The 24,370-nt window shown below is 38.5% G+C and overlaps 1 protein-coding gene across 8 annotated transcripts in view; it reads left to right on the top strand.

The window, feature by feature from the left end:
* nfixa (nuclear factor I/Xa) overlaps positions 1 to 24,370 on the top strand; it is a 168,256-nt gene that overhangs the window by 47,710 nt on the left and 96,176 nt on the right. For all 8 annotated transcript variants that reach the window (XM_036560321.1, XM_036560326.1, XM_036560325.1 and 5 more), the window contains one exon: positions 12,260 to 12,791. In XM_036560321.1, the coding sequence (XP_036416214.1) occupies positions 12,260 to 12,791 (532 nt within the window). The remainder of the gene's footprint in view (positions 1 to 12,259; positions 12,792 to 24,370) is intronic.

The following is a 24,370-nucleotide window of genomic DNA, read 5'->3' on the forward strand; positions in this document are numbered from 1 at the left end:
AACTGTTTTGTTCCATTTTCTTTTGTTAAAAATACACCAAAGTATTATGAACAAGCAATTTCCTGAAAAAGAACTGTTTTAACTTATAACTTAGTTCATTTTGATGGATTTTAAACAGGGACGTACCAATCATGAATTTTTTTGGCTGATTCTTTACAGCCAAACTGACTGATGGCTGATTTTTGGGCCGATTTATATTAGCGATTTTTATTAGTTCACACTGTGTGGGCTAAATGAAGACATGGAACACACTAGTGCATTTCCAGTACTTTATGTGAGCCAGCCTTACAATATGACTAACCAGATTTGCTCTTTAATTTAGCCAAACTGGCATTTTAAACTCAAAATGATTAATGTAACATGAATTAAATAAAGCGCTACATGGAAAGTAAAAGGCAAAAAACCCTGCTTAGCAACAGCACCACTATTTGATGGGCACTATGACATGGATATAAAGTTTATTATGTAGTCTACTGATTATATAACTCGAGACATTACTAAAACTGAAAAACAATATCATGTTATGTCAATATACCGGAATAGATGATATATCGCTCAGCACTTTTGCTTCTACTGAACCTCAAATGACCACTTACAGGCTTCAGGCCCAGTTCTGTCAGCTTGCCTGAATATTAATTCAAACTCAGTTCAGTGCTTTCATTCTTCATAAGCTTTATTGGTCTGACCACATTTACTTGAAGTGTTGTGATCATCATGAAAATTCTCTTCTTTTTCTGCACTGTTGAATTCAGGCCTGCATTTACACAGCCCTGGTCTGTGATTCTCTCTCTCCCTCTTTTTCTCTCACACACACCAAAATGTTGCTTTATATTTAAAACGTTATGGCGCCTCAGAGCTCTTAAAACTTGTCCTCGGTTGCTGCATGAGATTGCACGCTGCACTTGTGGAGTCACAACATGCATTTTTTCCAGTTTACACTTCATCAGTCAGCGCAGTGATCTTGTGTGAAGTCTTGTGTGTGTTTGTGTGCGTGTGTGAGAGAGAGGGATTCTTCAGATCTGCCGCTGCGGTTTCCTCTGTCCAGAAAGGTTCCAGCACACTTTTCTATTTCATGCTATCAAATGGGCCACGGTCATGTCTAATCGCGGCCTAATAATAGCGCCTGAAACAGTAGAAGCCTTTACAAGTGTTTCCACATACTAATAAAAAACTTGTTCATAAATCATAATACATGTAGCTCACGGATACTATCTGTGGGCTAATGAACAGCCTAAAGGGACTAATAAGTTGGGGAGTACAATACTGGCATTATTATGTGTTTTACGCCATTTACAACCTAATCTCTATCTGCCCAATCTGTAGCACATCCTCTATTACCATGAAAAAAAGATAATTTCCCTAAACTTAGAAAGCAACAGACAACCCATTGACCCAAACACACTTACAGTAGAAGCCCATTGGCTTCTATTCTAAGTATGTTTCGAGTGGACAGTTTTTCTGTTGTTTTAAAAAGTATAGAGAACTTGTTTTCTTTATTTGCAGATTTAGCAGGTCGAGATTAGGTTGAAAAATGAGGCAGTATTCCTTCAACACATGAAGAAAATACTAGTCTTGGCTAAGGGTAGAGAAGTTAGTCAAATTTATTGTCTGCTAATCAAATGTGTGCTACAGATGCAGAGGATGGAGATTAGGTTGAGAAAAGCTGGTTTATTCCTTTAAGAGAGCAGCTGCTTCTGACTTTAGTGATTTTAAATATGTCCAAGTGTCACAGGCCCACACTAAGGCTCATTGACCTTACTTCAAGCATGGCCGCTTGTAGGGATCTCAAATTGACCCCTAGTTTCCTACTTAGGGAATTTCAGCATTTGAAAAGTCTAAATTTAGAATAAAAAGTTTAATACTAGTGTTGGAGTGGTTGGCGATTAGGCTCCCATGTTCAGTTTAAGTTTTTTTTGTTGGTTGGTGTGATTAGCAGTGCATCTTGGGATACACTGGGTTAGGGCACAGCCTAGATTTACCCCTTATATTTTGAGGTGCATTGTGGGATGTCAAAAAGGGGCAAATGCTCCAGTGCACTAGAATAATTTCTTGGATTAGAGCTGAGTGATGTGTGGTATTGACATACTGTGGTATTGCTTTTCAGTGTTCACAACATTTTGAGCAATAAATGTGATGGAACATTCATGATATCCGTTAAATTAAATTTTCCAAGCAGTTTGTTTTTAGTTAATTTTATTTTGTACCTGTTACTCATAGTATCTAGGACCTGACATTTAATTGTATAGCTGACAGGGAGCTTCAGAATGTTTTGAAAGAACAGCTTAAAACCCATAGAAAATGTAGTGAATAGTGAGTTTCCTTTATGTAATTGTGCTTTCTTTGAACAAAGCAAAACAAGACAGTCGACTTCTTCTGATGTATTTAGAAAAAATCACCATGTTGAATTTCAGCAGAGTTGCCCAGCCATACATTGTCGCGCGATGAAAAATGAGTGAATGCCCAGTTAGACTACACAGGGAATATGCAGGGTTGATTTGGGACACAGCCACTGCGATTCTGGTTACACGCGGCACCCCCTGAATCTGATTCCCGCCTTTTGTACGTGCGCGTGCGTCTGGTGAATTCTGAGGTAAATTGATGTAGTCTTTGGTAATATGAGGTAAAGTGAGGTAGTTTGTGGTGAATTCTGGCGAAATTGATGCAGTCTTTGGTAATATGAGGTAAAGTGAGGCAGTCTGTGGTAAATTCTGAGGTAAACCGAGGCAGTCTGGGGTAAGATGAGGTGAAGTGAGGTAGGTAAACTAGAATTCGATAATTTGACGCGAATTTGATTTTTTTTTTCACCCTGTCTTTTCTACGCATGCATTGCTTTATGCTGATTCTACATTTCAGTCTTAGCGCTTGTTTTGAATGACAAACTATTAGCTATCTTAAAACTCGGAACATCCTGCTCAATTAGCCTGTAGTAAACTTAAAATATGTCGTAGAAAAAAATTTCCACACCGTGAGGATTATTGATTTTGACGCTTTCTAATTTTGGGGCAAACAAACTGGAAAATAAACTCGTTTCTCCCCAGTAGGTTATGGATACGAAAAACATTTATCCAGAAGGTCAAAAATATTAAATAGTTTTACTTGCATGTTTGTGTTCTGTAAATTGTAGTAAATAACTGCTGATGAAAAACATCTTTCCTCCCCGCCAGGCCAGGTTAGCTCGGTCTGTAGGCCCCCATTGTTCACTCTGTTCATTGTAAGTGGACGTTAAACTCTATGAAGTCAAATAGCCTAAAATAAAACCGGTGAATGCATTAATATCCCTCCAACTGGCTTAATATGACAGACTATCCATTTCGAGACCTTGACACATAAATCTGTTTATAGGCCTAATTATCACAGGGTTATAGCCTGAGCTCACGGGTTTATGTGAACAGGTTGTCGACTATTTTATGGCTGGGAGGTAAAAAAGGTATCTTCTAAGAAGGACATTAAGCATTTTTTTCCTCACATAAACCAAAGCAAAGCCATCTTGTCAAGTCATATATGTATAATTAATTAATATGTTTTTTTTATCATTCGTTTCTGTAAATTTCGCATTATGGCCAATTTTGTGGATTTTATGCTCGGGTCTGTTGTAAATTATAAAGCAGTTGTGAATAGGCGTGGGCTGCAGGCCTGTAGCAACGCTAGGGCCCTTTGTATTTGTGAACGTGAGGAAAATATGCTGTGTTTAGCTCTTAGCTCGGTTGGAGAAGGAGGAAAATGCTATAGCCAAAACATTGTTGTGAAATATAGGTCTAATTACGGGGTTTATTGTGTTTTATGCTGGTTTAGACTCCACCAGAGAGGGAAAATTCACCAATGAGCTGGCAGCTTTGCGCCGTTAGGCCTCAGCGTCGTCAGGTCATTAGAAGAAATAGTCGAAGAAATAATTCAGAGAATAATAATGCAGAATATAAATGTAGAAGGTTTAAATTGTCCAACGTTCCAGTCAGAACGTTCCAGAACGCCGAGGAGGCGCGCGCGGATTCCAGTTCTGCAAGCGCGGGAAAGTTTTTTTTCCCCCTTCCCGCTCGCTGAGCTGTTCAGTCAGAGAGGAGCTGTTTGTCTGACTTTTTCTCTGAAAAGAGAAAAGAAAAATAGGATTTTCCGTGTGAACGGTGCAGGAAGAAGGCCAAGGTAACGGACAACCGTTTACGGGCCCCCGCTGTGTCGTTTTTTCCCCTCCGCCAACCCTCCTTCATTTTATTTTTCACATCGCTCTGTCGTAACGTTACTTGTGGAACTTTTTTTCTCTCGACTCGACGAAAAATGTGGTCATGGAGTCAATACAACTTAGAAAATCTCATTTTAATGGAGATGGAATTATGTTCCATAAGGTACTGAAGACGCACCTTTGAGGGTTACACTCCAGTGACAATTTAGTATCTTTTTGGGGGGTGTCGTGTATCTGCATACCGTGTTTATACATGAATGGCGCCGAAAACACTTTTTAATAAGCATATTTGAGGCACAGAATATGACAAACCTCCCAAACATTTCTGGAAAAAAAAATGTCACAGCTAATTCATTATAAGATTATTCAGATTATTCATGCTGCACCGTTTAGACACTATAAAATGCGTTTCATTTCTAATTACCACTCATTTCTGTTACCAATTTTGCATATATTATAAAGCCGTCCTCTTAATTCAGATTTTTGGCAATTTGTCGACAAATCTATATCATTTTATTTTTTTTTACTTTTGACTGGGGAATATAATCTCTATGCCTGGACCTTGTGAATAATAATTCAGCCTTTACACTCAGTTAACTGCTGGTTTTAAAGCTGCTAAAAAGACAATCCTGCAATCAGGGTGTGCTCCTAACCTCTCCTTACGTTCCTTAGTGGAAACCTGCTTTCTATAAAATAGTGTATCTAGAATGCACAATTGCTAGACTAAATAAAGCAGGTCCTAAAACAGTACAGGTGTTGTGTCATGGGTGAGATGTACATTTAATCCATTGTTGTCCATATCTGAAATGTTATATTTTGAATTTTCATTGCTCTGTATGTTGTCTGACCTTTCCTGAGCATTTATTTTCAAACTGATCTCACCATGTGTAGCTAAAACCTTACTTTTTGATACTTTTATTAACAATCATATTTAGATTAAAAAAAAAAAACATCAGTCGCATAAGACTGAATTTAAAATGAAAAATTAAGCACAGTCTTAAGGGACTGCTGATTTTTAACCAAAACTAAATGTGATTATTAATAAAAGTATTCATATTACAAATAATCATCTGTAGCATGATTATGTGAATTTTCATCACATCAGACCAATCAGAACAAGTTCTGTGAGATTTTTCCTCATCATAGTAAATTGAGTTTTGTAGTAAGTTAAGGCCACCAGCCCCCCACTTTAAGTTATCCTTTGTAAAGACTTGTTTAGAAGACAATAAACATTTAATCACAAAAACAAAATAGGCCTAAATGACTAATTAGCCATTGCATTGCTTATGTGTATATTTATACAGTACATGAACTATAAATGAACTTATGCTATGTTCAGTTGTAATTTAAATCCAAGCATAGGCTTTTTTAGTCAGCGCTACAGACGTAAAGTTACTACCATAGAAGCAGTTTGGCATTTTAAGAATTAAAGCATTGAATTGTTTTTGAGCTGTAAGGGCCTACAGCTTTTTCGCAGGCCCGATTCAAGGACGTCTCGAATTGTTCAGAATTGCCATTTGCATTCGTTCAACTGTCTTATTCATAAATACAAGAATGCAACAACAAAAAAGTGTGAAGATTTTGGCAGTTGTGCTACTAAAAGCGAGCTGTCGAGTGTACCCCCCTGCCCCTTCAGCCAAGCCACCCACATGATTTTTTACTCCGTTTCTGGCAGGCGACACGGCACACACACACACACAGACAGGGGAAGCAGGCAGCGGGGCGAATAAGCCTTTCGTGCTGTATTTTCCTCTTTTCCTTTTCTGCTTAAACTTTTATCTGTTTTGCATTCTCACTTTTTCTGTTGTGTTGGATAAAAAACACCCTTAGCTCCTGCTGAAAAACAAAGGTCACTAGTGTCGACAGGCGAGTGTCTCTCTGAGATAAGATGGCCCTTTGTTTATTAAGAGTTTGAATGTGAGAGATACACTTGAACTGTGGGAGAATTGAGCATGCACAGCAGAATCACAGCAGTGCATGAGAACTGGTGTTTTTTTGAAGTTAGAGTTTAAGGTTTTTAACTCCACATATATTGTCTACAGGATGAAATACCTCCCTTTAATGGGGCTATAAGACAATATGTCATCATTATGCTTTTCTGAGTATATCATGGGAATCAACAGTAGTTCTAGAGAGCTGCTTTATTGTATAACGCTGCTTTATTCTAGAGCTCTGGACAACTGTATGTATCATAAATGATAAATAATTAACAGTTCGCTGCTGTCGGAACAAAACCTCGTATCTCCAAAATGGTAACTTTACAGGAGAAGGAAAAAATATATTTTACTTTCAATGTAAGTCAATTGAACCAGATTTTTTTCCAAGTCATTTTGGGCCGTTTCTTTTGGTCCATTCATCATGAAATTTACACATAATGTAAAGGGCAACAGACATTTTCAAATTATGTCAGAAACAGAAAAACGACAAAAATGTAGACACAAGGTTTTATGTAATTTTATTTTTGAAAAAGCTTAGTTTAAAATATCATAGTTTTTCATAGCCTTTTTAAAATGTGACACTGCTGTTGCATTTTGTCAGATCCAACTTCTGAACCTCTAACCCTAAACCAAAATGTATTGATATGTACATGTGATATTATGTAATATTATGATATATTGTATTTCATGAAAATGTCTAAATATCATGATGTTTTATTTTTGTTTCATCACCTATCCCTAAACTCACGTGCATTAATAAGGCTAATTTTATTTCCTTGCAATACTGTAACAGTAAAGTCTGATATAGGATAGAACTGGCCTTCTGAGAATAAGCAAACATTAAAATAAATAAATAAATATAATTTGCTTAATATCATTTAGTGTGGTTGTTTCTGCACCTCCCTTTTAAAGTTTCATCAGTTCAGCTAAAGGTTTTGGTTGACAGAATGAGTTGAAATTTAAAGGTAAATTAAACACAGAGACAAACAGTTGTCATATTTAACTGCACTGTAAATTCACCTGTGTTAACAGGGTTCTGCTAAACCAATGTACCTTTAAAAATGAACTGTAAGCCTGTAGTGTTTAACTGTAAGATTGTAGGAGTTACATACAGGGAACAATTGTCTATCTTCTATCAGTCTGTGCATAGCCATGTTTATTTTCCCAGGTTTTTAGAGGTTAAAAAGTGGAGTAGAAGACCCAGGAGGAGTTTTTTAATTACTCTAGACCCTGTGTTTGATTGGACTGCCCTCCTCTTTGTGGCTTTTTGCCCCGAGGTGCGGTGGCACCCTGGGAGCACGGCATATGCTGCTTAAACTCGTTGCGGGGATTTAGCTAGATTAGATCTCCCGATTTGAGTCCGCTCATGCTAGCGATTTGCCTGGTGGATCATCGGGTCACTGATAATGGAGATTTGTGCTTTGTTAATGTGACCAAAAATGGCAAATGGCAAAAAGAGCAAGGGAAAAAAAGGCCAGTAGACCGTAGCAAACAGCATATCAAAGTAACAAATAATTAAAAATGAAAATAAAATGAAAAGCAATAATAAGTATAACTTTACAGGAGAGGAAGAGGACATAAACATTCTTACCTTTTAATTTACTTTAATGTAATAAGATTTTGTTCTGAGTGTTTTTGGACCATGTGTGTGTGTGTGTGTGGGTCTATATATGAATAGTGAAGGGTCTTTAAGTTCAAAACCGTTTATTTATTAGCAATAAATGTGTCTTTGTCTGTAAAAAACACTACATTTAGAAAAAATACAAGAAAACATGAATTTCTGCTTTTAAGAAAGGTAGTTGAAGCCTTGTGCATAGAATGGCACAGCTTAGGTTCTGTTTTCTCCTTAATGCCCCCCCATCGTCACATAGATCTGTTAAATTCCATGTATTAAAGCAAACCTGATTTAATTTAATGTAGTGTTAACTGAACCAAGTATTGGATCAAAGCTACAAATAATGTTAGGTTGTCACGAGTAGAGGTTTGCAAATGGGTAAGCAACCATGCTGACATATATAAATTGCTATTTATATTTCTATAGTAATATTCTTTGTGTTTATTCTAATATTATTCTAATGTTAGTCTTTTTCTGAGCAAATAAACAAATACTACCTAGAAAAATAGCAGTTCAAATTGTAATTTTGCACTGTACTGTATATGTATATCAGTATATACTCCGTCAAAAAAAGCTATTATACTTCGTCTACCACGTCTAAATGTACCCTCAAAGGTACAACATGATCTTTAAGGTCTAATTGTTTACCTTAAGGGGGAGTGCCACCAATTTCACAAACTTTCTGCATAATTCAGTGGTTAAGTTGTAAAAGTCGTTTGATGTGAAATAGTTATTTGTGGAGAAGTTTACCTGCTCAGATTTCTTTACAGTGGTGGTGATATGAACAAAATGTCTCAATGTCTACAAAGTATATCACTGCTGTTGGACCAAAACTTAGTATCTCTATTTTTGTTGTTTTTCAGTTTTTGATATAATTTGAAACTACCTACTGTTCTTTACACTGTGTGTAAATTAGAAGAATAGAGCAAAAGAAATGGCCCAAAATTACTCTAAAAAAAGTCTGGTGCCATTGACTTACATTGAAAGTAAAGTATGTGTTTTCCTTCTCCTGTAAAGTTACCATTTTTTTTTTGTATACTACGCAAAATATCCAGTGAACTTGGCTTGCTTGGCAATGCTTATATGTCTCCGCCAGTATTACAGAACTATCATAAAACAATGTTCCAGACATCAGTGACAGCACTCATATCCTTCTCATGTAATAATAAGTAGCTTTAGGAGGCATCACACACTTCAGACGTCTGGTTCCTATCACCACCACTGTGAACAGTTCTGACTCAGCAGGTTTCTGTAGAACGAGCATTTCACACCGAACCACTCTGAAAGACTTTGTTTACATGTTAACAATTTAATTATACAGAAATTTTGAAAAATGAACAGAAATCCCCCTTTAAATGGTTTTGAAAGGTACACTGTCTTCACTTACCCAGAGAAAAGAGACATATTTTACTTTTTCTTAATTCAATACTGGGTGCATGGAGTCAGTGCAACTCAAAACAAATAATAACAGCAACTGAATGTAGTACAAATATGTTCCCTAACTGCACTCAAGACGTACTTTTAAGGGTTTTTTCCTGAGAGCATATATAAAACATCACTCCAAACGTATGTGTCTTTATTTCATATGTATTAGACTCTGTTGCACAGACAGAGACATAAAGAGATGTAGAGTGTGTGTGTGTGTGTGTGTGTGTGTGTGGCTGTATTGGTGAGGAATATGTGTCTCCCTCCTTCTTTGTTTGTGTGGTGGGTCTGATGGCAGCTGCTGGTTTGGAGGGTCTGCAGGGATTTCAGCCCTGTGTGTTCACACAGGACTCCATGCCAAGGCTTGCAGAGAGAGGGAGAGAGAGAGAGAGAGAGAGAGAGAAGGAGAGAATGAAGGAGGGATGGGGAAGGATGGAGAGAGGGAAAGGGAGAAGAGATAGAGGGTGAATGAGAGGGATGGAGGGAGAACATGATTTGAGAGAGAGAGTGGGGTAGAGGGATAAGAAAAGAAGGGGGTGAGTTTTGGATGACAGGACTATGTGCGTGTGTGTGTGCGTGCGTGTGTGTGTGTGTGTGTGTGTCTGGCTTGATGCTGATGAGTATGTTGAGTGTGTTGGCCACAGCGTAGATTAAGGTATGTGCACTGAAACTAATGTGATGCCGTTGAATTATACATCATTTCCAAATGAATTGCATATTAATATTACATCACTGCCATTACTGTCTTTCAGTTCACTTGCTTTGGCCGTTATTGTGTTGATGTAATGTATGTTATTCATGTGGAAATGATGCACTTATTTGAATCAAGTAAATTCAAAGCTGCACTCTTTTCTATGTGTGAATGTGGGTATAAAGTGTTTTGGGGGGGCTGTGGGTTAGAGCAGGTTTTGGAGGTGCCTGGGGGCGGAGTTAGAACCTAGCCGAAGCAGCTGATTGGTCCTGGAATCTGCAGTTGCACTCGCTAGCTAGGAAGTTGCTAATTTGGCAAAGTGAAGAGCCAGCCCACGGACTGATTCACATCCAGCCCTCCCTCCCTCTCTCTCTCTATCTCTCTCTCTCTCTCTCTCTCTCTTTCTCTCCCACCCATTCAGTTCTTGAAGCGTGCGTATTGGTTGAGCATATTGGGCAACTCTGTGCCAAATAGGTGGGTTCAGGCTGGCGCTGGCACACTCGCGGGCGATGGTGAGGAAAAGAACGCTGAGAGGAAGAGAGAGAGAGTGAGTGAGTGAGTTGGAGAGAAAAAAGGGGGAAAAGAGAAGCGTCAGGCGGGTTTGCCAGCGGTCGTACGCGCGCTCATCCAACATTGATTCGGTCCTCTGTTCTCTCTCTTTTTTGTTTTTTGTTTTTTTTCTTCCGGCTCTCCATTCGCTCCTCGCTACCCCCCTCCTTGTTGTCGTCCCCTCTCTCTTCTCTTCTCTTCTCTTTCTCTCTCACCCCTTCTCTTTCTCTGTCGCTCTCCCTCTCTTCCTCTCTCACCCCTTCTCTTTCTCTGCTGCTCTCCCTCTCTTCCTCTCTCTCTCTCTCTCTCTTTTCTCTCTCTTTTCTCTATGAGTCGAATGCAGAGATCTGAACAGACATCACTTTTGCCAAACATTTTTTCTCCTTCTTGCGGCACTCCTGCATTTTTTTTACGTTATTGTTTTTTTGTGATTGCAAGCCTCTTTATTTCTCTCTCTACTTTTCTTGTGCACAGTTCTTTTTTTATTTTTTTGTGTCTGAACTGACAAAGACACAGACGTAGACTTGTTATTTTTTTGTAAACTTCTTTTCTTGCTTTCTATTCTTTTGGTTTTTGCATATTAAAATTTTATTTTTAATTTCCTTTCCATAAGAAATTCACTTTGAAATTCAGTTTGACTTTTTTTTCCTCTCTTTTTTTCTTCTCCTAACAGCGTGATTTTTAGGGCTATTTTATGGCTCAGTGTAGCAATCATTAGGACATGTGGTGTTGACTAGAGAAAGGAGAGGAACCGCTTGGCTTTTCCATTTTTGTTTATTCTCAAGTCGCAGTGCAGTTTATGATGAAAGTGCAAAATGGTAACTACCGACATTTTCTGCTCTTTTTTTCTTTGTGTTGCACGTCTTGCCTGCGTTTGTTTTGTGATTGTGCAGTGTTGTGGTGAAATGTGTTGCACGTAAAAAGTTGGAAAGTACTAGAAGGCGCTTGCCTGACTGTGTTATTCGCCGTGTCGCCCTTTAATTCAATAACAGCGGCTTTAAATGGGGCACAGACTTTGAGACATTTCATGAAAAACACCTGACACTACAGATCAGTGCTGACCTTATTGGGACATTATCAAAAATACAGTTTTGAAATGTGTTCAGGTTGAAACAGAAGACCAAAAACAACATAAACAAAGAGAATTTATTGATGGTAGCTTAAAATCTTTCACTATAAACTGTTTTGGGTGATCTACATAGAATTAAGACAAATCTCTTATTAAGGAAGTATCATTATAGCATTAAAAGGTAGAAAATGACACATTTGTAATGAACAATTTAATTTATATGAGCATTTTATATGGAAAAACCTTTAAGATGCTCAACCCCAGAGCCGACAGAGCAGCTATTTCATCTGCTTATTTGTTAATAATGTAATTCATATATTTTTTTAATGCTGTTCCATGTGAGTTTAAGAGGCCAGCATGTTTCTTTCAGTGATTTATACATTTTTGTTGAGCATAAGCCACTTAGTTCAGCTCTTGCAATAATATAATTTGTAATTTTACTTTTTTCTTCTATAAACAAGGAAAAAAATCTATCAAAAATATTTCACTGGTTAGACGATGGAATATGTAACTTTTTTAATCATGAATCACGAAGCAGAAATGCAAGTAGGGTGCACAGTACCATTGTTTGTGTGTGCCCATGTGTGTGTGTGTCTGTGTGTGTGTTCATGCCTCTCCCCCACGCTCGCTCAGTCCGTATCCATGGCGGCACGGGCAACATAAACCCAGTTTTGCTCTCCTCCGTTTCCAGTTTACCACAATGCTAACGCCTTCTCTCCATCCCTCCTCCTCTTCTTCTTCCTCTTTCCCTCTCCCTTTCCCCCCCTCCATCTCTCTCTCTCCTTCCCTTTCCTTCCAGGATGAGTTCCATCCCTTCATCGAGGCGCTCCTGCCGCACGTGCGCGCCTTCTCCTACACCTGGTTCAACCTTCAGGCGCGCAAGCGCAAGTACTTCAAAAAGCACGAGAAGCGCATGTCCAAGGATGAGGAGCGCGCCGTGAAAGATGAGCTTTTAGGAGAAAAGCCTGAAATAAAGCAGAAGTGGGCCTCACGCCTGCTGGCCAAGCTCCGCAAGGACATCCGGCCCGAGTTCCGCGAGGACTTTGTGCTCAGCGTGACGGGCAAAAAGCCGCCGTGCTGCGTGCTCTCCAACCCGGACCAGAAGGGCAAGATGAGGCGCATCGACTGCCTCCGACAGGCCGACAAGGTGTGGAGGCTGGACCTGGTCATGGTCATCCTGTTCAAGGGCAGCCCGCTGGAAAGCACGGACGGAGAGCGGCTGGTGAAGTCGCCTCAGTGCTCCAACCCCACCCTCTGCGTCCAGCCGCACCACATCGGCGTCTCTGTCAAAGAGCTGGACCTCTACCTGGCCTACTTTGTCCACTCGCCAGGTGAGTACAGGAATGACCGAATGTGCATAGACTGTCGACTGATAGTTGTCATGTTAAGTTAAATTAGGGCTGGGCGATATTTATAAAATTCAGTATCGCAATATTTCCAATTATATTACATTTATAAAGTTAATAAACCCATCCTAAAAGAATGTCTTACAAAACCTGATGCAGCTTGTTTGACTGGACCGTTTTGTTCTCTTCAGGTTACACCGAAGGGAACTTTACACAGGATTATAAATGCTAAGCAGACACAAATTACATTCACAGAAAGGAAACTTACTATTTACTTACATGTATGGATTTAAACCCCTTCAAAATCCCAGGTTTATTACATACTAATGCTTTTTATTTCTACAGGGACTTCAATTCAAACTCGTTGAGCTATTCTTAGGTTACAGAAGTGTGTAATAAAACGTTGGGCCTGCTGGTGGGCCCTGGCCTTTTAAGGGATTAATCTGATCCTTCTTTCAGTTGACTGTTAGATCCGGGATGCCATGAGTGAAATTAGTAAAATGTACGAAATAGATTTAAAAATCGGCAACAGGGACACAGCTGTTTTATGATCATTCTATAATGGAAATATTGCTCATTATCTAATATTATATTATATATTATATTGCTAAAACTGGAAAACATCATGGTATGTTAGTATTATAGTATATACAATATATTGCCCAGCGCCAGGTTAAATTAAGGTCAAAAGAGGTTAGATTAGATTTTAACTCTGGTGCCTTTATCTCTCTTTTCTGCATACATTGTATATATATATATAATATATAAATAGTATATATATATATATATATAAATGTACACAGACACATGTATTAAGATATATAATTGCTGTCATAACAAAACCTCCTAACTGAAATGGTTGATTTATAGGAGAAGCCTAAATAAATAAATAAATAATAATTACGTTTTTATGGGTTTTCATTTAAAAAGATTTTATTCCAAGTTATTTTTTACCATTTCGTGATGATGTTCAGACAGTGTAAGAGCCATCTGGTGTTTTCAAGTTGCAAGAAAACAGAACAATGAACAAGACAACTGAGGTTTTGATGTGACAGCGATCATGTGTCTGTGCCCATGAATGGCTGTGGTCAGTTTTTTGCCACACTGACTGTATCCAGTCACATCACACACTACGGTGTGTTGTTTTATTTTGCATTTCAGTTGAAGATAACGTGTAATTTTGCCGGTTTAAAATGAGAAGATACTGTAATATGGATTATCGTGGAGAAAATCAGACAGAGTTTTGTTATTATGGGATTAAGTATGATGAAAACAGAGCACTTCAGAAGCCGGAGTAACGACACTACTGACAGTGTGTTTTTCAATGAGGTTTTTCCAAGTATGCACTGCATGTGTGTGTGTGTGAGTGAGCATGCTGTTGTACTTGGCGTGATAGCGCTGTGTTGTGTGTAGTAAGTGGCCAGTCTCTCAGTCGCGGCCCACTATCTCATTGGCAGTGTGTTTGGGAAATGTGTGTGTAGACTCTGGTGTGGTCTCAAACGTTCACAGCCAAATATCACCGCTCACGTTCACCGCCAAACACTGTCTCAACACACGCGCGCAGACGGACACACACACTCTCGGTGGCCAAATACACTCTCTCATTATGACTGGAACCAACTCCGCTTCGGTGTTGTCGCTGGTTTGAAATCCTCTATGTGGCAGTAACTGTGTGGATCTGATTCCATCTTTTTTTTTTCTCTCATAATAAATTATGAGAATTCATTCTTTTGGGGGCTGCACTGATATGGGAAGCGTGGGCCGATGCCAGTATCCAAAATTCTTCCTGTACATAGCGGCTGATGCTGATATAAACATTGAAATAAATATAAATCCATCTTTATTCGCATTACAGAGAAATCTAACGTTTATTTCTTTAGGGTTACAAATGCAGTGAAATGAGTTAAATGAAAACACAATAACCCAGCGTAGCCTAGACATTGCGTTCTTCTGGAGTACAATAAATACACTGTCAATACAGGTTTGAAATATCAGTCAATTGTAAACATCTGTCCAACAATACTATTAGTATTAAATGCACTGCCATTTCCATTTGTTTCATATCTTTAGACCATATTAGAACCATCATATAATGCAGGCTCTTACCCAGGGATGGTTCATAATTATATCTAAATAGAAATGTTAGTGAAATTGATATTCTCGTGTCTTTTAAGCACTCATAGGTTTCTTAATCAGTTCAGTTGTGCTGTCAGATGATAGTTAATGAATGGCAGCTGATGTAATTATAGTGTATGTTTCACAGGGGACTTTTCATTCATTGTGATGCTTTGTATTCTGTTCCAAATGTGCTGAAATGGAATTCTACGCATCGAATTTGAATTTAAATTTGAATTTAGGACTCAAATCAAAAAGAAACCCAAACATTCTAGAGCTTTCTTCTAGAAAATTCTAGAATATTGGATAGTGTTTTTTTCTGTTGGAGCCATTGCATCACAATTGGGGCCTTAATCATTACACGTAGAGAAGGACAATGAGCTCATTGTGGCTGTGTCATTAAGCCATTATTGTGGTTCTGTACGGCTCGAGCCGGACTTAAACACTGTAGCGGCTCAGCTTTCGGGCTGGTTTCATTTAACACTTACCCACGGCGGTGCCCATACCATGCCTGCCAATCTATCTTTCTCTCTCTCTCTTTCTCTCTCTCTCTATCTTTCTTGCTGTCTCTCTCTGTAGCCGGCAGCAGGGCTGGCCGGTGTGCTGCCCGTTCAGAATGTTAGCCGCCACCGCGCTCTCTCTTATCTTATCGGGCTAATCCAGCGCGCCCCCGCTGCTTTTATCGGCCTCCAAATAGCCGCGGCCGAGGCTGGCACCCCGCGGGCAGCCATGCGGGACCCCAGGGCCTGCCTGAACGCCGTGCCAACAACTCCTCAACACCAGCCACACACACACACACTCACAGAGACAGGCCTTACTGTGCAGGCCACACTTGTATTCTGTATCTGTGTGGGTGTGATTATTTTAATTGTTTTCATTTATTTTCTTCATGAAGTCCCGATAAGTCGTCTGCTTTCCCCTCTGTTTTATCTGTTTCGTTTTTTGCGCTTAACACCTGATAAACTACAACCAGAATAATATTCACATGTGGTTTTGTTTTATTTATTCGTAATTTTTTATACTCGAGTGTCTGAACGTGTGTTTTTGTGAGCTGGTAAAGAAAAAAGAAAGCATGAGCGTGAGTTTTTTTGTTTTGTTTTTGTTGGCGAGTGAGTGACTTGCGCATTTTTGAATGCTGAACGACGCGGTTACTTTTGTTTGTTTGTTGGCTCTGCTCTCCGTCATCGCAATTGTTTATTTCCTTTGTAAACATTTTGTTTAGCGCCGCTAAACGCGGCCTTCATTGTCAGTCTCGCACAGCGAGCGCCCCTCAGCGTCTTTTGTGTGCCAGCGAGAGAGAAAGAGAGAGAGAGAGAACGATAAAGAGAAAGAGAGAGAAAGATAGCGACAGGGAGCTGTGACTGCAATTGTTCTGTTTGGCACAACCTCAGCGCCTTTGGTGTGGGAAGATGCTTCTTACTCCAGCTTTGTGTGTGTGTGTGTGTGTGTGTTTATGAGCGTACGCTGCTGCGGCGGGAGCTCTTTCGGCCTCGCTCTCAAATTTTAACGCTGCACTCTTTTCTTTCTTCCCAAAAAGGCACTTTTTACACACTTTTTCATTTCTTTCTCATACTAAACTTTGCTCTTTGCCTTCTTAACAATAACTCTTTCACATTCAGTCTCAAATCACAGACAAAACCAAACCAGTTCATGTATAATAAGATATAAAAGGGTATCAGAGAAGCCAGTGTGTGTGGTGTGTGTTTGTATGGGGGGGGGGTCATGGATGGACCTCAGAGTTATATTTACTCTTTGAGAGTGAGGGTCCACTGTTAGTGGCAAGAGTCTGCTTTGTTTTGTTTCCTCTGACTTTCAATAATTCAAATTGTCCTTTTTTCTGCTAAACATTAAAGCATGTTGATGTTATTTCCTTGAAAAAACATCCCTGAAAAAACAGCTAGATATGGATAGAAGATGTGCAAGATGTCAGTCTATATGTGCAGGTATAGATTTGCTAGATTGAAGTTAGATTGAAGATCAGAGTGAGTCTGTAATAATGTAATATGATCATTTGTTTAGATTTCTGCCTGGAGAACATATAAACCTAAGCAAAGGTAAAATGTCAGAAATGGGCATTAACGGGTTAAAATGTTCGGTATGTTAGAGAGGTCTTTATGTTTTGGAGATGAAAACAAATGTAATCACTTTTAACCCCTTAAATCCAGGCTTATTACCTACTAAGGCTTATTATTCAGTAGCTACAGGAACGTCAGTGCAAACTGGCTGAGTTATTCTTGGGTTATAGAAGTGTGTAATAACACTTTGGGCCCACCGGTGGGTCCTGGCCATTTAAGGGGTAATTTTTTCAGTGTTTTTACTTTATCAAAATATTACATTTGCAGCCCATCAGTTACTCGCTGTCCTGTTTGAGTCGTTTGTTGAAAGCAGGCAGGGAAGAGTAACGAACCAGTTTTGGACCAAATTAGTCCGTATATCCAGGCTTTTAGTCATACTTGGAAAGGTGCGCCTTTTTATTACTGATGATTTATCGTTATTATTAAACTGTATTTTAAACATGCTTCTTGTTAAATCGTCCGCACAGGAAATTTGAAGTCACACTGTTGAGGAGGTGTGAAATGTGCGGCTTCGGCCATTTTAGGATTTTTCCTCCGCTGCTCTTCGACTGTTCCGACCGGTGCCAAAACCGGATTTTGGAACGCTGTAAAGCCCAGAGGGAGCGAGAGAGAGCGAGAGAGAGAGAGAGAAAGGGAGAGAAATTACAGTATACAGACAGGAAAATGAATTAGAGAAACTCGATTAAGAGAGAGAGAACAGCTCGTTTCTACATTACTACACCTTGAAAGAACTCAGCAAAGAATATCTGATGTTGTTGAAAGAAATGATACATTTGAACCAGCAGTGCACAAGTGATTTGTGGTTTTTGATTTTTTTTTCATTTCCCCCCCCCCATAAGTGATCAGTGGCATGTGACTGTGCCCAGTACAAACACCCACACGGTGTGTTAGTGTATGATTGCGTTATATACACACTAATGTGGTGGAAAGAATAATGAGAGAGAGAGATGACAAAGTGAGAGTGCTGGAGCTTTAGTCTGTCTAAGACATAGCCAGTGTGGATTACACATACACACACAGACATTTGTTTCAATACATTGCCGGGATCTGGGATCATAGATGTCCTATGTATATATATTTATATATATATATATATATATATATATATATATATATATATATTAGAGACAAAACCTTCTCCTTTAAAATTACCTGTTGCCCTTTACATTGTGTGTAAATTACATGATGAATGGACCAAAAAAATGGCCCAAAATTACCTGGAAAAAGAAAAACGTCTGGTTCCATTGGCTTACATTCAAAGTAAAGTACGTTTTTTCCTTCTCGTGTAAAGTTACTATTTTTGGAGAGATTTTGCTCAGACGAATATAAATATCAAATATAAATATAAATAACAAAATAAATATAAATATAAATAACAAAATGTCCTTTATGTCTTATATATAAGTAGCTATATGTAGTCATATATTTCATATCATTAATGCAATAAAAATGAACTAGAATGTCTTGTTTTTGAAAAAAAAAGTAGTTGAGATGTTATCAGTTAATTTGAAGAACCAAGTTTCCAGATTTCTCCTCGACGCTTCCCGCCATCACAATGATTTGTTAAATTCCATCACCAGCACACCTGATCTGACATGAAGAAGTATTCATTAACCAAAGTAGGCGTTGGATGAGAGCTACAAATAGTACTGAGTCGCCACAAGGAGAGGTTTGGAACAAACACATGCAAAAAAATCACATCTGACTGTATTAATGTCCTGTTTGTTAATTAATGTTTGTTCTTATGTAAGTGTTTTATGAGTAAAAATCTGACTGTCCATGTAAATATAAGGGGCTTAATACATTTGCTCAGTCCAGTTGATATGAATACCTATATGTAACACGAATGTCTCTCATATATGGTATCTCTAAGCACGTACATGAGACTTGTTTTATATATGCCGTATGTAAGGGTCTACATGTAGAACATTTGTACAGAAGCGCATCACCCTGCAGCTTAAATTTTATTTCATCACCTCACTGAAAAGAGATCAGAGCTGTCACAGAATTAATGGCAAAAAAGATTAGAAAAGAGAGCAACAAAGGCAGAAAGAGAGGCCCGAATAGATTTCTGTTCTCTGGCTGTGGAGCACACTGTAAGCCTGGAGCAGCAGCTCTGCACCCTGCTGGGGTTCCGAGCAGCTCGCCCAAACACACACGCTCGTACACAAAAACACACGGAGCAGCACAGACAGCGACACGACAGGAGAGTCGTTTCCATTTCATGTCAGTGAGAAGTGCGACCGGCATCTGAAACTGATACAAACACACACGCACACACAGAGCTTGAGTTTCACAGCGTGAGTGAAGCCATGAATAGCTCCCCTTTAGTGTTTTTTTGTGGTTGTGTCTTTATCGTTCTCGTTAGTGCTGTTCAATTTCCCAGGAAATTCCTGGTGAAAAAGTGATCCGTGTGAAAAGTTCACACACCGACACTAAAGCGCATTGGCTTACATTTTTCTGCTGCTTTATTTTTCTCCACTTATGATGTTTATGTGGATATGAACCAGTCATTTTTACCCTTTTTTACCCTTTTTTGCTCTTTACCCCTGAGAATTAAACAGATATCGTCACTGTCCAACAAAAACCATGTATCTCCATTTTTGTTGATTTTCTATTTTCTTCATCATCACAGTATTTTACATTGTATGAAAATTTCATGATGAATGAACCAATAGAAATGCTTTAAAATTGCTTGGAATAAAAGCTCTTTACATTAACTTACATTGAAAGATAAGAGTGTTTTTTCCTTCTCCTGTAAAGTTGCTGTTTTGGAGATAGTTGTTTATCTTTGGGTAGCGACGGTATGCAGATTGTCTGTTCTCACTGGCTGCCCTGTGTTGTGCCTTGTAGTCAGAGTGAAAAGCAGTCCAGGATGAAACACCCCTTGTAACTTCAGTTTGAGTGGGTGGGACTAACCATTTGTAGGCTGAATGAGCAAATATAGCGTCACTGTTCAAAGAAAAACAAGTATCTCCAAAATAGTAACTTTACAGGAGAGGGCAAAAACACCCTGACCTTTTAATGTAAGTCAATGTAAAGAGGTTTTATTCCAAGTGATTTTAGAGCATTTCTATTGGTCCATTCATCATGAATTTTTCACAGAACATGAAGGACAGGTGCGTTGAAATGATGTAGAAAACAAAACAATGGGCAAAAATGGAGACGCATGGTTTTCTTTAGACAGTGATGATGTGTAAATGTTACGTTACAAAAACAGGGCTGTTTTTGCAGCTTAGACTGTACGAACTGGAGAGTAAACAGTAGGTTTTAAAACTTGAATAGTGTTACTACATCAAGCTCCTTTATTCCAAAAAAGTGAGGAAAAATTTGTTTACCATGAAATGGACACTTTAATGCAAATCCAAAGGTTTATTTATTCAACCAGCTTCACTGGTCGACATCAAGCACAATGGCTTTGAACTAAGGCACCGTATAAAGAAAAATACTGTTATGATTGCATTGCTACATATTGTTATCGAGATATACTTAAGATATGTTAAAATGCATTACTGAACCCTTAATATGGTGCATATCAAATCTTTAACATGATATCCTTGATGAAGACACATCAGCCTGCATTATTTCTCCGTTTATTGTACTGTGTCAGTGTCTTTATACCTACATTAACTCATCTGGATCATCTGTGATTGGTCAAGATGCATCACTCGATGAAAAGATATGTCATATATTAAAAGGCTTGTTTGAATTGTAAACGATCAGCATTGTAAACGATGACAATAAAGGGTAATGTATGATATATTGTGCAGCCTATTTTAAACATATAATATATAGTTGCACTAATGGACTAAAGCTTTAGAGGGTGACATATATAACGGCATTTAAATGATGTTCGGAGTGTTGAGATGGGTCGGGGTCTTTGTTGTGATGCGGAGGGGTTCTGGCGTGAGCTTGGCTGCTAAAGAGATTATTCTAGCCTCGGCGTCATTCACTCCCTGCCAGTGTATTTAGCACTTTTTAATTTCCTTTCCTCTGCTCTACTCCTCCAAGTGCCCTCTCTCTTTGTCTCTCCATCTTCTTTCTCTCATTTTTCTTTCCTCTCTTTCTACCTTTCTTTCTCCCCTCTCTTTCTCCGTCTTTCTTTCTTCCTTTCTTTTCCCACTGTCTTTCACTCCCGCTCACTCTTCTTCTTTCTTTCATTCTTTCTTTCTTTTCTCACAGTCTCTCATTCCTGCTCACTCTTCTTTCTTTCTTTTTTTCTTTCTTTCTTTCTTTTCTCACTTTCTCTCATTCCCACTCACTCTTCTTTCTTTCTTTCTTTCTTTCTTTTCTCACTGTCTCTCACTCCTGGTCACTCTTCTTTTTTCTTTCTTTCTTTTCTTACTCTCTCTCATTCCCACTCACTCTTCAATCTTTCTTTCTTTCTTTCTTTCTTTCTTTCTTTTCTCACTGTCTCTCATTCCCACTCACTCTTCTTTCTTACATTCTTTCTTTGTTTCTTTGTTTCTTTTCTTTCTTTCGCTCTCACTCCCTCTTACTCTTTCTTTCTTTTTCTTTCTTTCTTTCTTTTTTCACTGTCTCTCACTCTTTCTTTCTTCTTTCTTTCTTTCTTTCTTTTTCACTGTCTCTCTCCTTCTCCTCCAGTTTAATGTGTTTTAGATTCCTCTCCGTTGTGGGTCTCTGTTGGGTCTCCTTCGTCTTTGCTGGTAGTTTCAGACCACCTTTCTTTCTCTCAGAACCACAAAGAAAGTAAAACAAAGGTGTGATTTCAGCAGCTGAAATCATCTTTCCAAGTGTTCTTTATGTCAGCAGTTTGTTTTGTTTGGTATTTTTATTTGCAGGCAGTCGATGCATTTAACTGCATCTTAAATGTAATTTGTTTCATTAGGTATTGAGTCTTACGTTAGCTAGGTGGTATTTAAGTACAGTTATTTGTTCCTGTCTAAACAGTCACTTCTAATTAATGTGTGTGTTCCTTATTTTACGTTTTATTTCATCTATTTAATCCAGGCTTGCATGTTCACGCTGCTTCGTCCTAACTGACTGCAATTTATAGGTTTGAGAAAGTGCAAACAAAGGACTGTTAAACCTGCAAATGCTTTACACCAGGTGCCAAGAACATAAACAGTGTGGTGAGGGTTTCAAACTTTATGAGGAAAATATGAAGCTGGGAAAAAAGGTATGCGTGTAGGGGTAGAGGTGGCGGGGCGGGGGTGGCATTGTTGTATATGTATGCTTTCTTTTCGTATTGTTAGTTAATGTATATGGGCCTGTATGTGGGCATACAGTTCAGTTCCTCACTCATTATGTTACTGTTTCACAGTAGCTACTGAATAGTAAGTCTAAGATTAATAACTGTACAATACGAAGATTACATTCAGCGTATTGTTTTATTTATTGATGAATTGACACAATTGTCATATACACAGAATGTTTTCTGCCTTAAAGGGCTGATATCATGAAAAATATGTATATTTTCCTTGGTTTTATGAAAATAAAGAATTAGATGTGGCGTGTTAAATGTTGTAATGTCATGGAAATAAATGAATTTACATATATCTTCCTTTCTATTTTACTGCAGTTTAGCTCCACCCAAGCACGCTGAAATTATAAGGGATGTTTATGGCTAGACTCATTTTTGAAAAAAGGCATATTACAAGGCAGCCAATCAGAACAGAGGTTATGTACACAAAGTCATATGAAAGTTGGGGCATCCCTGGTCTGATTACGTTTTGTTGATTTTCTAAGTGAAAATATGTACAAATCTTTTACAGACAACAAACTTTGTCAACATGAAATGTGGCCTGTGCAAAAGTTATGGCACATTTTATATTTGATGTTTTATTTTTAAATGGAAACTGTGTGCTAAAATTCGCAGAAAATGCTATATTTAGGTTTGGACATGTAGAGGGTATTTTAACTTATTGCATAGAAAATCAACATCTAATTTGACCAGGGGTGGTCAGTTTACTGTGTGTATCAGTCATAAAGGCAGAGTAACAATAATAGCCGGTTTAATTCTAAAGGATAAAGACTGATAATGACTACATTTGGAACATAAAACAACAAAAAACATAATAACCTGACTTCATGGGGGAAAATAAAATGCAAGGAAATTATAGAATATGGGTCCTTTGATCAATAATTATAATATAATGTAATATAACATGGCTGTCGGAGCAAAACCTCGTATCTCCAACGTGGCAACTTTACAGGAGAAGGAAAAAAACCTACTCTACTTTTAATGTAAGTCAATGGAACCAGACATTTTTCCAAGTCATTTTGGGCCATTTCTTTTGGTCCATTAATCTTGACATTTACACACAATGTAAAGGACAGTAGGTATTTTCAATTTTTCATTTATGTCAAAAACTGAAAAACAACAAAAATGGATATAGGAGGTTTTCGTCCGACAGCAGCAATTATATAATATAATATAATATAATATAATGACTGAAGAGAGAGATTGGAGGTGTTGAGAAAGCAGTACTGTCTTTCTCAGTGTAAATTGACTTCTCTATCAGTTCAAGTAAAATCGTCTGTCTCATAAACATACACCCTCACAGGGCACACACATACTTCCACACACACATCTGGTAATTATGTTCTCATACCATCACTGAAACACAAATACCAGGCAGTCTGTTCTACTTAAGAGCAATTACAGTCTGACACACAACCATTAGATGTTCCCTCTCCCACACACACATACATACTTGTCTACTGTACCAAAGCTATAAATGCTATACTTTTTTCCCCAGTTGATGTTTGGAGGACTGTAGACTGGGCTCATTAAAGTACACACTGAAGAAAAGATGCACTGAAATGACTTGATTCAAATGTATATCTTAATTTATCATGAACAAAGTGTATTACATCAACACAACTTTGTTCTTTGGTTAACTGACATTTATCAGTAACTGTGTTGATGTAGTTTGTTTGAATAGCATAAATTCAGTGCATCCTTTTTATAGTGTACAGTATATTAATAAAGACCGCTGTAGCAAGAGCAGGGGGCAAGGAGGACAGACAGAGAGAGAGAGAGAGAGAGAGAGAGAGAGAGGGTGGAAAACGAATGCAGCCTAGTCTACCATTTTTTTGGCACCCATCACCATGCGCTCTGTGTAGAAGGTGCCAGAAGCTCATCTCTGCCAACCTCTCTCCCTCTGATCCTTTCTTTCGCTCCCGCTTTTTTTCTTTTCACCCCATTCTCCTTCTCTTTCTCAGGGGGCTCAACCCCAGCCTCACCCTCGCTGCCACGACGTGGCCGAGTCTTTCTGACGCAACAATTAACGCTGTTAAACATAGGCAGAAATGTAACAATGTGACAAGAAAATCATTTCCCACTTTTTTCTTTGCTGCTTTTACAAAAGATTCAGGTTTCTAATTCCCACTCTCACACTTTCATTCCCT

Source organism: Colossoma macropomum, unplaced genomic scaffold, assembly GCF_904425465.1.
Source record: "Colossoma macropomum unplaced genomic scaffold, Colossoma_macropomum, whole genome shotgun sequence".
In the NCBI taxonomy this organism is placed as follows: domain Eukaryota; kingdom Metazoa; phylum Chordata; class Actinopteri; order Characiformes; family Serrasalmidae; genus Colossoma; species Colossoma macropomum.